The sequence below is a fragment of the Hyperoodon ampullatus genome (genome assembly GCF_949752795.1).
Source record: "Hyperoodon ampullatus genome assembly, chromosome: 14".
Lineage (NCBI taxonomy): Eukaryota > Metazoa > Chordata > Mammalia > Artiodactyla > Ziphiidae > Hyperoodon > Hyperoodon ampullatus.
This window is the reverse complement of record NC_136927.1, coordinates 51,114,897-51,128,869: the sequence shown is the minus strand read 5'-3', so window position 1 is coordinate 51,128,869 and position 13,973 is coordinate 51,114,897. Positions and strand designations below refer to the sequence as shown.

The 13,973-nt window shown below is 47.5% G+C and overlaps 1 protein-coding gene across 1 annotated transcript in view; it reads left to right on the top strand.

Moving 5' to 3' along the window:
* Positions 1 to 4,720, top strand: part of HIP1 (huntingtin interacting protein 1) — a gene marked incomplete at both ends in the record, with an annotated part of 155,101 nt that extends 150,381 nt beyond the window's left edge. The window contains 4 exon segments of the mRNA XM_079718551.1: positions 406 to 529; positions 978 to 1,039; positions 3,801 to 3,909; positions 4,668 to 4,720. Coding sequence (XP_079574677.1) covers positions 406 to 529; positions 978 to 1,039; positions 3,801 to 3,909; positions 4,668 to 4,720 — 348 coding nt within the window.
* Positions 4,721 to 13,973: the final 9,253 nt, after the last annotated feature.

Genomic DNA, 13,973 nt, shown 5'->3' with positions numbered 1-13,973 from the left:
GTAGTTGTGGCTCACGGGCTCCAGTAGTTGTGGTTCGCGTGCTTCAGTAGTTGTGGCTTACGGGCTTCAGTAGTTGTGGCTTGCAGGCTCTAGAGCGCAGGCTCGGTAGTTGTGGCACACAGGCTTAGTTGCTCCACGACATGTGAGATCTTCCTGGACCAGGGCTCAAACCTGTGTTCCCTGCATTGGCAGGCGAATTCTTAACCACTGCGCCACCAGGGAAGCCCCAGGAATGATTTTTGATATTAGAGGGATGCCAGGAGTTGACCCCCTAGGTACCGATTTTTGAGTTGATTGGTGACCACAGCAGAGCCCATATATTTGTCAAGCACCATCAGACCGACTATCTGATTCCATCCTTGCTGCTCTATGTTGTGTGACCCTAAATCTGCTTGGTCCTGGCAGGTGAAAGCTGATAAGGACAGCCCAAACCTGGCCCAGCTGCAGCAGGCCTCTCGGGGCGTGAATCAGGCCACCGCCGCAGTTGTGGCCTCAACCATTTCTGGCAAATCACAGATCGAGGACACAGGTAGCCTTTCAGAAGCAATGCTTTTCTCATCCATCCTATGTGGCTGCTCATTACATTCTTCTCCATGATTCCGATTTCCCACAGTCCTGTTTCCAAATTCTGTCTTATTTTTTATCTTTGTACATTCAAACTTACCTTCTCAAAAGTTGAGACACCACATAAGCATGCTATTCATCACTCTAGGGACAGGCCTTAGCTAGATTTTCCATTTAGCTATTTCTCTGAATTCAGAGAAATGACTTCACAGGCCTGATTGTCCATTGGGGTGGGGTCTGACCCTGGTTACCCTGTCATTGTCTTCCTCCCTCTCCACCCCTCACTTACATTCACGCGTATGTTGGTAAATGACAAACCAAGCATTTCAGCAGAGCACTGGCACCGGCCACCTCTCAGGTAAGTGTCAGCTGGGGTGTCATTCGACAAGACCCTCCTATTTCCATCATTGCAGACAGCATGGACTTCTCAAGCATGACGCTGACCCAGATCAAACGCCAGGAGATGGATTCCCAGGTAGGAACTCCATCTCTAAGTCTGGTCAGACTCTATGGCCTATGACACTGACCCCAAATATTATTCCCATGGGGAGAAGTCACAGAGAAACTCGCGGGGGAAATGAACACAGAGGTACATATCACCCCAAGAATGAACGTAAGTGATGCTGGAAGAAACAGCGGAGGTGGACAGAGGTGATTAGTAAAGATCAGAATCTTAACTCTTGCCCCCCCGTCTTGGTCTGGCACCCCTCAAAATATTACCAGCTCTCTCCTAAGCAGACCATAAACTGGTATTTAATAGTCTTATATTAACAATTTTTTGAAAACTTTCAATATGAATTATTTGTATATGACCTTCAGGTTTGTTTTTTTTTTTAAGTCAATCCACTGTTAACCCATCAAAGGTGATGCCATTTCTCAGTTTTAGTAAAGTTATGCCATGCAAAATAGGATCCTGGAAAATACCTGACATCCTTGTTCTAGAATTTCTGGTCACAGTCCTGGGGTAAAGTCCAGCTTGAGACTGGTGAAGTCTATAGGTGGGTCACTCAGCATTTTTAGGAAAAGTCATATGCCAGGTGTCTGTAGACACTGAAAGAACTGGGCTCAGGCCTGAGTCTCCTCCATCTACACCCTCCTGCTTCTGTTCTCTTCCCATCCCTCTTGATTTTAAATACCATCTATGTGCCGATAAATACCCCATTCTTCTCCCCAACTTAGGTCCCCACATTCTTCTCTTTGAGCTCTGTACTTGCTCAATTGCCTACGGGATGTCTCCACTTCATGCCCAAGAAGTACAGGCATCCAGACTTAGTGTGTCCAGAACAGGTCTCTTGGTTTCCCTCTCACCCAAATCTGTTCCTCCTCTGGTTTTCTCCATCACAGTAAATGGCACCACCACCCCCCACCTGGGTGCTGAGCCCCAAACCTGGGAGTCGTCCTTGGTTCCTCTCCCTCCCCCTCCACATCCAGCCTACCAGCAAGTCCTGTCAACTCTCAGTCTCTAAAACATAGCCTTAACCTTTCCAGTCTTCCATCTCCCTAACCTAGTCTAAGCCACTGTTGTCTCCTGCTGAGCTACTGCAGAAGCAACTTACCTATATTGTATGCAAGTATGTGTTTTAGAATTATCCCATGGCGGGGCAGGGAGAACAGGAAAGAGTATTGCTGAGACAAGTCTGGCCACGAGTTGGTAGTTGATGGAACAACATGAAAGGTATATGGTGGGGTTCACTGTACCAGTCTCCATCCTTCTGTATATGTTTTACATTTTCCATAATAAAAAGTTTAAAAAGCAAAAAAAAACGAACCACCTTACTGGGTCTAGTTGCTTCCACTCTGCCCATGTTCAATGCATTCAGCCTCAACATATTGTAAAAATGTAAATGACTACATGTCAGTTCCCTGCTTAAAATCTTCCGCTGGCTTCCTTTGGACTTGGAGTAATACCCAGACTCCTCCCCCTGGCCCGTGGGCCGCAGTCGCAATGATCCTTGCCTATTGCTCCAACCTCACCTCATGACTCTCTCCCGGTCAAAAGTTACTTCCTGAGAGTAGCCTTTGCTGCCCACCCTTAGTCTTTATCACTAAGTCGCCCTGTGTCATTTGCTTTATGATCAGGTCTTTTCTTGTTCATTAGCTTGTCTCTTCCCGCCATGAGGTAAGCAGGGACCTTGTCTGTCCAGGCACCGCTGTGTCTCCAGCACCTGTAACAGAGCCTGGGGTCCATTATGGGTGCTCAGCAAATATTTCTTGCAATAATAAATAAAATAATTAATGAGGAGGAGGAATAGCCAAGAACCAACCCTTCCTTTAGTGAGATTGTACCTTTTCCTGCACAATAATAACCCTAAGTTATACCAACCCCTCAAAAATGCCAGAACCATTGTATTTGATTCCTGCCTAGACTTCCAGAGAACTGAGGTTGAAGGAGATGGGTTACAACTGGATTAGAATGTATCATATAGATAGACTAAACATTAGAGTTGTCCTTTTCTTCCCATTGTTTCTCTTTTTATTTATTGAAATAGAGTTGACCTACACTGTTACATTAGTTTCAGGTATACTACATAGTGATTTGACATTTGCATACATCACGAAATAATCATCACAATAAGTCTAATGATTATCTGTCTCCATACAAAGTTATTACAATACCACTGACCATATTCCTTATGCTGTATATTATATCCTTGTGACTTATTTATTTTATAACTGGAGGTTTGTACCTCTTAATCCCCTTCACATATTTCACCCCCCCCAACCTCCCCTCCACTCTGTCAACTACCTGTTTATTCTCTGCATCTGTGAGTCTCTTTCCTGTTATTTTGTTTTGTTCTTTAGATTCCACATTTAGGTGAGATCATATGGTATTTGTCTTTCTATGACTTACATCACTTTTCAAAATACCTTCTAGATCCAACCATGTGGTTGCACATGGCAAGATTTTTCATTTTTTTTTAAAAGCTGAGTCGTATGTTTTTAGTTAGTGATTTATCAGAGGAACGGAAGATAAGCCCTACTCCCATTTAGGCATTTGGACCGTAAAGTATCATTCATTTCCAGTAGAGGGTCCCAGTGAGAAAGCATAAAAGCCATTGGGATAGATGGATGAACGAGAGGATGGAGAAATTAGAGCAGAGACAAGGGTGAAATTGAGGACTGGGTAAGCTATGGATAACCTGGACAGCGAGTCCTGGACCACAGAGCAAAGGGATTAGGTCGACATGAGACCGTTCTCAGGTCCCTGCTCAAAGCAAAGGCCACTTTCCCCACAGGTTAGGGTGCTGGAGCTAGAAAACGAACTGCAAAAGGAGCGTCAAAAACTGGGAGAGCTTCGGAAAAAGCATTACGAGCTCGCTGGTGTCGCCGAGGGCTGGGAGGAAGGTGAGCCAAGGACTGGCACAGCCCCCAGGGAGGGAGGTGGGGGGATGCTGTGTGATGAGGGCCTCCCCCTCCCATACAGCGGAACCAGGAACTTCTCCCTCCTCCCTTCTATTCACAGGGCATCTTTTTTCTCCAGTGGTGAATAACCCATAAGCCCCAAACTGGGGTACACTGTGGTGAATAGAAAGCTTTTGTGGTCATCTTTCAAGACCTGAATGTTGACCAGTGGACTGAATGGTCACTCACTCACTCCATTGCCTTCCAGACCCAGTTAGCCTGCTTTTTCTCCCCAGGAGTTGTTTCAGGCCAGCATCAAGTTGAGTAGTGAACGAATGAATAGTGGTCAGTGAAGGTCCAGCAGACAGGGCAAGTGAATTCCAAGCTTCTGGCTGCCTAGAGCCAGCTATGGGTAACAATGGCAAGAGATAGAAAGGGTCAGGAGCTAGAAACAGTGTGGAGTGGAGTAAGGCTCACCCCGCCAGCCCAGGGACTCTTGGTCGCCCGGAGTCTGTGCGGGCTGCTTCTCTGAACATCCAAAGTGGCCAACTTGATCACAACCAAGATCGTGATTCTCATTGGGCTCACTGACTCTGGGAACCCGCCACAGATGCCGCCCAGTCATTCCTGGACACTTGACCCAGGGAATAGGTGGTTATGATTATGTATTTTAGAGCCCAACCTGGCGGCCGTTTCTGTTGGCTAGATGAATGTGTGTGTGCACCAAACACTGTGAAACATAAGTGACTATTGTCTTTTAGGAACAGAAGCATCACCACCTACGCTGCAAGAAGCGATCACCGAGAAAGAATAGAGTCACACCGACGTCCCACAGGTCAGAGTGTAAATCCTTGTTGCCCATCTGTGTGTGTGTGATTCCCCCAGTCATGGGCCAGACCCTGGGAGTGTGCGCCACGCCCATCATCCAGTGCTGAGGACCTGCCCAGCCTTCCGAAGACTCCCTCCACAGCCCATGATCTGTGTTCTTTCACTCCTCCCCCACCGCCAAGAAGAGGGAAGCCCAGGGCCACCCCGACAGAGGGGACCTCCCTCCCGGTCCTGCCTGTTTTACCCCCAAACAGTTGGTGTCCTTGTTGGGGGGTGGGGTGGGAGGCTTGTTGCTACTGCTGTTGAGCTGGAGAGCGAAGATCTTACACGTTTTCTTTTCTGTTTTCTTCTTAGCCTTTTCTGTTTCATCATTTGCACAAACTTGTGAACACCGGGGGACTGGTGGATTCCAAACCGTGACCCGACCCTGAGGCTGCACGGAGTCGGAAGAAGAGCAGGAGTGTCCTGGCAGTGCCAGGCAGTGCCCCCCTCTTTTGGCAGTTCCATGGATTCCCACTGCTTCTTATGGTGGTCGGGTGTTTTTTTCCCCAAGTTTCACTCATATAGCCAACACTCCCAGGGGATCGCCTCTGAAGCCCTGAGCTATTGGGGGCCCCTAACCACAGCAGCTCACAGCAATGGTGCTGCCTAGGCTTCGCCACGGTGCTCCCCGCCGGCCCCCCGAGCCAAGTGTCCTGCTGAGCGAGTGTGGGTCGGCCGAGGCCACTCCCCGGGGTCGGGCGGAAGGAGAGCGAGTGCCTTGCCTTCTAAAGCTGGAGCCCAGCCGAAAGCCTCTGCCCACCTTCACAAGTGAGGGGCAACAGAGAGAGGGAGAGGAAGGGTGCACACAGCCCAGGTCTTCAGGAGACCACCTTTCTTGGAAACTCCTTGTGACCGGGCTGAAAAGCCTTATCCCATGCTTGAACCCAGCCGGTGAGAGTAGCCACACTTCCTCCCCCCGGAAGGAATCTTCCATGGCCCCTCAGTTGACACCTCCCTTCATACCCAGGCAGGGCCCTAAGACGGAACACGTGAGGGGTTTCCAATCCCTTTCTCCAAATGTCTGCCTTGGCATCCTCTTGAATCTCAAGAAGATAGTTCCATGTTCTACCTAATGGACAGACCCAGAAGATCAGGCCAACTTGCTCCCAGCAGGAAAGACCCTGGGCTTGGTTTGGTACCTTGAATATTATGACTAATCTCCATTAGCAGCAGTGCTGGCAGCAACCAGGATTTCAGGTGTGACTATGGCTAGGCTTGCGTTGCTGCCTGAGTACATCCGTCTTCAAGAATCGGAAACAAGACCTAGAGGCCATCCCGATCTGTCGTTGCCGGTTTGGATCTTGAAGGAAGAAAGTTCCTCAGAGCATCTGGGTCAGGGAAAACAAGAGAGGGGGACCACTGGCTCTGACCCCTTCCAACCACACATCCCGGGCCCTGGCTGACTTGCGGACAGGATGAGGACAGAAGGAGCTTGAACGATGTCCTGGAGGTGGGCAGCCCGCCAGCACTTCTTCACCTCCACATGGACCCCGGCATTTAAGTGACCTTCCCATCTTGGACAAACAATGTCTTCCTTCCTTTATCTGTAGCAATTCATAGGTAGTAGCCAACAAGCACTTCCCAGGACCTGTCCCCAAGGACCATTGCTGAGTGTTGCTACGTGACAGGTTGTGAGACTCCCGTTTGATCACTGTGAATCAACTCTCCTTCCCAAGCCCCCACCGCCAACTCCCTTTCTCTGCATTTTCTAACTAGGGCACTCAAAAAACTGCGTCCCATTAGCTCAGATTATGAGACTCAGATGTGTGATCTCCATACTGGGCTAACGAGATAGCAGCAGTAGAAATTGACCGGTCTTATGTTTACTGCTTCTTTGTGCTCAACTATTTTTCCACCCAAGCCTCAGAAGGAATGATGTGTAGCATCCCTGGCCCAGCTGTGCCTATTCAGCCAGTTGGTGTGTTCTCAGCATGGGTCAACACTTCCAAAGGCGGCTGGTCCTCACTTCCAGAATCTCAGCCATTCAGACTATTGTGCTCCAAATTACCGCTGGGGGGAAAATCTAGTATATGGGACCAGATTAGGATTCCCTGAGTAACACTCCCTCTAAAAAGAAGCCATAGTAATTTTTAAAACCTTCATGGGCCTCTCCGGAGTAATTAAACAGTTAAGAAAGCACTTAAACAGGAACACAGGCTAATTCAGTCTCACATGAGGAAATATATGTCAGAATTAGTATAATTACTTTTATAATCGCTTGACTTAGAAGCTAGTCCATTCTCTAGCCCAAATCAAAATGTCGTACCTTGGCTACTCTAAAAATGAGTGTGTTATCCTGGGTGTGAAATGCCTTGGTTAAAACAGGAATCACATCCTCAGGCTAAAAATGAACCTCACAGCCTTTTAAATTACTCACTGAGCATCATTCGTGACTTGAGTCTCATGGGTCAGTGTAAATGGGTCAGAGCAAGGCAGGACAACAGTGAAGTGATGGCTTAGGGTTGACGAGAGGCCGAAATACAGCCATATCCATTATTTTAATTGTGTAGCACAGTGTCTCATATCTCTAGAGTAAGGATATGAGTGTACATAATAAGGGAAAAAAATTGAAGGAAAGACCTACCTTTGTGGGGTATTTATATCTGAGCACAGAGTTTAAATGAGACTCGAATTTAGATTGTTTGCTGATTCTGCTGCCCACAGCAGGATCCCTAGGATCCTACCTGAATTTGAGTCCCTGACCCAGTGGCTGGAAGAACCATTGTCCAGAGAATCCTTTCTTGGAAGTGTCTGAGCTGCCAAGGCAGACAGCAGGGTTTACACTGGGTACCACGGGGATCATAAGCGCATGTCTCCAGTCCGGTTGGTTTGCTTCGGCCTCTCACTGAGGAGCTGGTTTTGGGCTTGCACCTGGGTGGTGCCTGCTTCTTGGCTAGCTCCTTAGTCTAGAGGGATCTCCTGGCTCCACTTACCTTGGTCTTTACCAAGTGGTGATGTACTTGCTACCTTCTACCACCTTTCTGCGTCTCTGGAAATCCTTTCTGCCAGTGAAAGCCTTCAGTCCTGGCACTGGCCTTCCAACCAGACTGGCTTTGCCCTCTCTCCGCCATCCTCGGTCCTCCAGAGACCGCGCTGCCTGTTGCATAGAAAACCACCACCTCGGGCCTGCCAGCCGTCAACACAGCATACCGGGCCAGCTGTCTACTGCTCACATCTCCCAGGTCCAGACCAAATACAGGATTAGCAACCCACAGTGGCAACTTGGCCCCAGGAGCCAAAGCAGCATGAAACAATTGGTCAAACATCGTTGGGTCCGATTCTGAGAGTAGGTGATTTCCAGACATGTCTTTCAGGTGACCCTCAACTACCTCAGGTTTGAAGGCCCTAAATTAGGCTGATTACTACTCAAAGGGGCAAACTGAGGGGGTTCAGATAAATCTTGGTGATGACGCAATTGTCTCAAACTTATAACAAACTTTCACGTTTAGGTTTTCAGGGATGGGATTGGGTTTTTTCTTCTGTTTTTAACCTTTTCCCCAATTTTCCATTAGAATAGTTCCTATAAATGAACTTCATTTTTCACTGAGTGCCTACCTTCCCAGGGCAGGTAGCCACTGGTTTTGTTTCCTTCCAACAGTACTTTTATTATGGTATTAAGACTTTTCTTTGTATAATACATTGCATCTGTGTTTTCAATTTTTCAATAAATATTTCAACCTGGCAATGGAGAGGAGTGGTGATAACTGACCAATCAAAGTGGTTTTGAGGTCTGGGGTTTCAGTGAAAAGCCTACATTTATATCCCAAGGTTCACTGAATCCACTTAGCTCTGCACCTCTGGGAATATGTCTTAAAAACAGGACATTTTCTGAAGCGTAAAACGATTGCATTTCCTTTGCTACTTTAGAAGAAAGAAACATTAGTTTGCACCCCTTAGCACTTTTCCATCCTCTGTACCCTCTCTTGTCCTTGGGAGTGATCAAACAGACAGTGTCTGAGTGTTCAATATAGTACTGTAATTTATCTAGAAGGCCAGGTCACTGCATGAAATCTGGGGTCTTGAGCTATGGATATTCCCTTCTCCACCCTAAAGATGAAAAAATAATCTGCCATCTTAAAAATGGATGGGGCGAATTCTGCGCAGGGCCAGAAGCTGCCAATCATAAGGGGATTCAGAGCAAGCCAGTCACAGCTACCAGAGGATTTGCAGAAGGAGCTGACAGAATGGGGCCGGCTGCATGGTGACTTTCCCTGGCAGGATCGTCTGTAACCTAATGCTGCCAGTGTGTTAAGCCAAGGGGACCTGCAAGGGAGGAAGGGAGATGGGGAAGGCCTGGGGTTGGCAAGCAGGAGAATTGCCCAAATGACTCACAAAGGACAGAGAGAATGAAGCAAGCCATCGGTAGAGTCTATAACTAAGGAGGTCAAATAATCAGGAAAACTGAAGGAAAATAGTGTTGAAAGTGCCCAGTGGGGAAGATGATCTTGATAAATACAGAAAATGGGAAACACTTGCCTACAGCTGTGTTTTTCTCCTCTCTCTAGCAGGATACAAAGGTGAGCCTGCTCCATTTGAAGCCCCACAGATAGAATGGATGGTTCTTGGTCACAGCCCTCTTGCATGTCACTCCTGGAGCTTGAGTGTGAAACTGAGAGGTCCAGAAAGGCAAGCAGAGGACCACCTGGAACAAACAGGGGCCCCAAGCTTTGAACTGCCTTCTCCCGAAACCTGCACGTGACATTGACCAGATGCCCCAGAGGCTCTGGTACTTACCCCCTTAGGGGTCTTCCCGGGGCCCTGTGGCCAGGCCCCAGTTCTAAGAGGGCAGCCTGGGTGGCTGGTCACTCTGGCCAGTGGAGTATTTCTTACGGGGAATCGTGAGATCAGGCCACCAGAATGTTTTGTGGCTAACAAGCCATACAGAAGGAAGGAGGGGGAGTTAGGGTTTATACAGACAGGAGCCAAACTTGTTTGGGACCTAGGGGTGGCCCTGGCAAAGTGAAAATGAACAAAGGGTTGAAATGGGAGGGTAGCCTAGAAGAAATTGAAGCCAAGGGCATATAGCCAAAATATCATATATACCACACTGTTGTGACTTAAAGCCACTGAGGTTTAATCTTGCTCACCGTGGTTGTACTCAGCCTCTAACACATTACCCAACGTACGTTTAAACATTTTGGAGTGAATGAACTCTTTTTACACCACATTCTTACTTATACACATATTTTATGCATCCGTTCATTGCGCAGGCTCTGAAATTTCCAATGAAGCCTTTCCGTTCCCTGTCCTTACATTAACATATTCATTAGTCGTTGTTAAGTGTCTACTCTACCAGGCACTGGGAACAGGATGGAGAGCAAAAATAGATGCGGTCCCACCCTTCTGGAGCTTACAGGCTATGGGAGGAGACAAATAGGATAATCAAATAATCACAGTAACAAGTGTGTAACGACAACTGGAGGAAGTGCAGTAAAGGAACAGGACAGAGTTCTCTGAGAGCATGTAAGGATGCCACTGGGGTAGGGTACAAAGGGAATTTCGTTTTTACCTGGACTGTTTTGATGGGGTTCAGGACGTGCTACCCCCAAATATAGCACTTTGGCCTGTGGAATATTTGAAACTGAAGGAGATTGAGAATGGCATATGGAGGAGGGACTTTCTGACCTTCCTCTGAAGCAGATCATGTGAGAGGTGCCCTCCTTGTACCCAGAGGAAAGGAACCTCCTTATCTCCACGTGAGGGATGCCGAGAGGAATCTGAGCAGCCCTCGCTGTTTCCCCAGTTTCCTACACTCAGCTCATGTCCTTTCCTCCTCTCCCATTTTCCCTTAATTCTCCGCTCTTCATCCAATCGAGCATAAAAACACTCAGGTGTGACTGCCTCTTTAGGTCTTCATTCCCTTATGAAGGCTCCCACATCACATAGAACTTACATCAAAGACATTTGTGTGCTTTTCTCTTGTTAGTCTTTTGTTACAAGGGCCCCAGCTGCGAACATAGAAGGGTAAAGGGAAATGACCTTTTCCCTCTGTTATAGTTTCTGGCAACCACAGAGGGATGGCTGGGACACCTCATTGGCTCTGCGGCCTGTAGACAGGATCCTGGGAAAACTAACCAAAACCAGTGAAAGGTAAGACTGTACTACGCAAGTCAGCTCTCCCGGATCTCCATCTGTAGGGCCCAGTTGAGAGAGGAAGGTAAAAAATATCTCCTTGTCCCTTCCTTTTCAAATTCAGATTAGCACGAGAAAAACGTGTCAAAATTAATTCTTTGGATTGTGGGACTTCCCTGGTGGTCCAGTGGTTAAGACTCTACACTCCCAATGCAGGGGGCCCGGGTTCGATTACTGGTCAGGGAACTAGATCCCACATGCATGCCCCAACTAAGAAGTCCACATGCTGCAACTAAAGATCCCATGGGCCGCAACGAAGATCCCATGTGCCACAACTAAGACCAGGCACAGCCAAAATAAATAAATAAATAAATATTTTTAAAAAATTATTTGGATTGTGACTCTGGTTAAATTTGGTTTGGGGGGCCCATTGGTTATTGATCTTGCTCTCTTGTTTGTCAACTCCTGCTTTCCTGTTTGTCTTGGGTTTTGTTTTTTTGTTTTTTTTTTGCGGTACACGGGCCTCTCACTGTTGTGGCCTCTCCCGTTGCGGAGCACAGGCTCCGGACGCGCAGGCTCAGCGGCCATGGCTCACGGGCCCAGCCGCTCCGCGGCATGTGGGATCTTCCCGGACCGGGGCACGAACCCGTGTCCCCTGCATCGGCAGGCAGACTCTCAACCACTGTGCCACCACGGAAGCCCCCTGTTTGTCTTGTTTTGTGTCCTGGGGGCTTGTCTTGGCTTTCCTCCTGCCAAAGCATGAAAATTGTCAGTTCTTGCCTGTGCAGGAGGCCAACCAGCAGGTAGGATCCCCAAGAATATGGCTGCACAGAAATCTGGGCTGCACCTCATTTGCAGCTAACATCCTACCAATTGTTCCCAGCTCTCTGGGGGAAACAATGATCTTTCTTCCTTTCTTTTGGCTCTCTTTGGGAGTGGCTCCAGATCATAGGAGGACTGCATACTTGCACCCTCTGTGCGGAGGCCTCTTGTGTCCTCTGTTAAGTCATAAACAGCTTTTACTGGTTTGGGTTTTGAGTCAGTTGGCATAGGTATGACTTTGGTTTTAAAAAAGAAAAAAAGGAAGGGGTAGTCAACACTGCCAGGAATATTTGTTGTTTATCTCAGCTGATAATAAGATATTTGAAAGAATTTTTTTTGAGGGGAGTTCCCTGGCGGCTTGGTGGTTAGGACTCGGTGATTTCATTGCCATGGCCTGGGGTCAATCCCTGGTTGGGGAACTAAGATTCCTGCAAGCTGCGCCAAAAAAAAATTTTTTTTTTTAACGAGCTCTGTTGTCAGAAGTTGGCTTAATTGGAAGCTGATATTCAGACCCTGATAGGAGCTATTTTTTAAGGTGTCTCTTGTTTGTGTGGTCCTGCTGCTCCATGGGAACTTCTGTCAACTGAAACCCCCTTCTCGAGCCCCTGCCAACTGTATGGTGCAGCAGACCTGTCATCCTCCTTTTTTTTTTTAATGTTTTATTTATTTTATTTTATTTATTTATTTGTGGCTGCATTGGGTCTTCGTTGCTGTGCGTGGGCTTTCTTCTAGTTGTGGCGAGTGGGGGCTGCTCTTCGTTGGGGTGCGTGGGTTTCTCATCGCGGTGGCTTCTCCTGTTGTGGAGCACCGGCTCTACCCGCACAGGCTTCAGTAGTTGTGGCTCGCAGGCTCTAGAGCACAGGCTCAGTAGTTGTGGCACACGGGCTTAGTTGCTCCGCGGCATGTGGGATCTTCCCGGACCAGGGCTTGAACCAGTGTCCCCTGCATTGGCAGGCGGATTCTTAACCATGGCGCCACCAGGGAAGCCCTGTCTTTCTCCTTCTTGTTGACATGATGCTGCTGAGGATAATTGGCTCGTCATTGGATTCTTTGGGAAACATAAGATCTCCCCAAACTGGCCCCTCTTCAACCTCTCCCTTGCCATTGCTTCTGCTTCTTTTTCCCCTGTGCCTTCTTTGATCTTCCATCACTTCCCTTGAGTCCTCTGCTGTGACTCCCTTCAAGCCCCTGGCTCCTCCATCCTTCCGTCCACCTCTGCCAGACCTTGTTATACACCAGCCCCTCAGCCACTTGAACTTTAGGTCCCTGCTCTCAAGGGACTGAGGGTCCCCCAGAAGCAACTACCTGAGGCTGAAAAGGAAAAAGGCTAATGCAAAAAGGCTGAATATTTTATCCACTCAGATGAGCTTTGGAGACATCCAGACAGCCGCTAGATGTCTCCTCAGTCACTCACCTAAAGCGTAGTTCTCAGCCTCCATGAGATTACCTATCAGGTCAAGTGAAAATCCTAGAAACTTGCTGCACAAATATTGATAAAAAGAATTAGCCCTCATATTGAATAGGTAACCTCAACTTGTCCCATTTGCCAGAAACACAATTTGGTTAAAAATATAAAGTAGGGGGCTTCTCTGGTGGTGCAGTAGTTGAGAGTCCACCTACTGATGCAGGGGACATGGGTTCGTGCCCCGGTCCTGGAAGATCCCACGTGCCATGGAGCGGCTGGGCCCATGAGCCATGGCCGTTGAGCCTGCGCGTCCAGAGCCTGTGCTCCGCAATGGGAGAGGCCACAACAGTGAGAGGCCCACATACCGCAAAAAAATATATATATATATAGATATAGATATAGATATAGATATATAGATATAGATATATAGATATATATATATATAAAGTAGGTATAGGAACTTCCATGGTGGTCCAGTGGTTAAGAATCCACCTTCCAATTCAGGGAACGTGGGTTCGATCCCTGGAACTAAGATCCCACATGCTGCGGGGTAACTAAGCCCGTGCACTCTAGAGCCTGCGCACCACAACTAGAGAGAAGCCTGTGCGTCACAACAAAGATCCTGTGTGCCGCAACTAAGACCCAACTCAGCCAAATAAATAAGTATTTAAAAATATATATATAAAGTAGGTATAAACCAGTGAGTTTGTATTACTAAGTTTTACTGACTCATGCTTAAAATTATAAAATGAAAGCTCTAGATCACTGCATTTGTCTGTATGTATGTGTATGTCTATGCATGTATATTATGTGTAGGTGATATTTTTCTACCTTTGGATGGTATTACCAAATTAGTTATAAAATCCATTAAAGAAGTTCTATCTGAATTGGCTTAGAG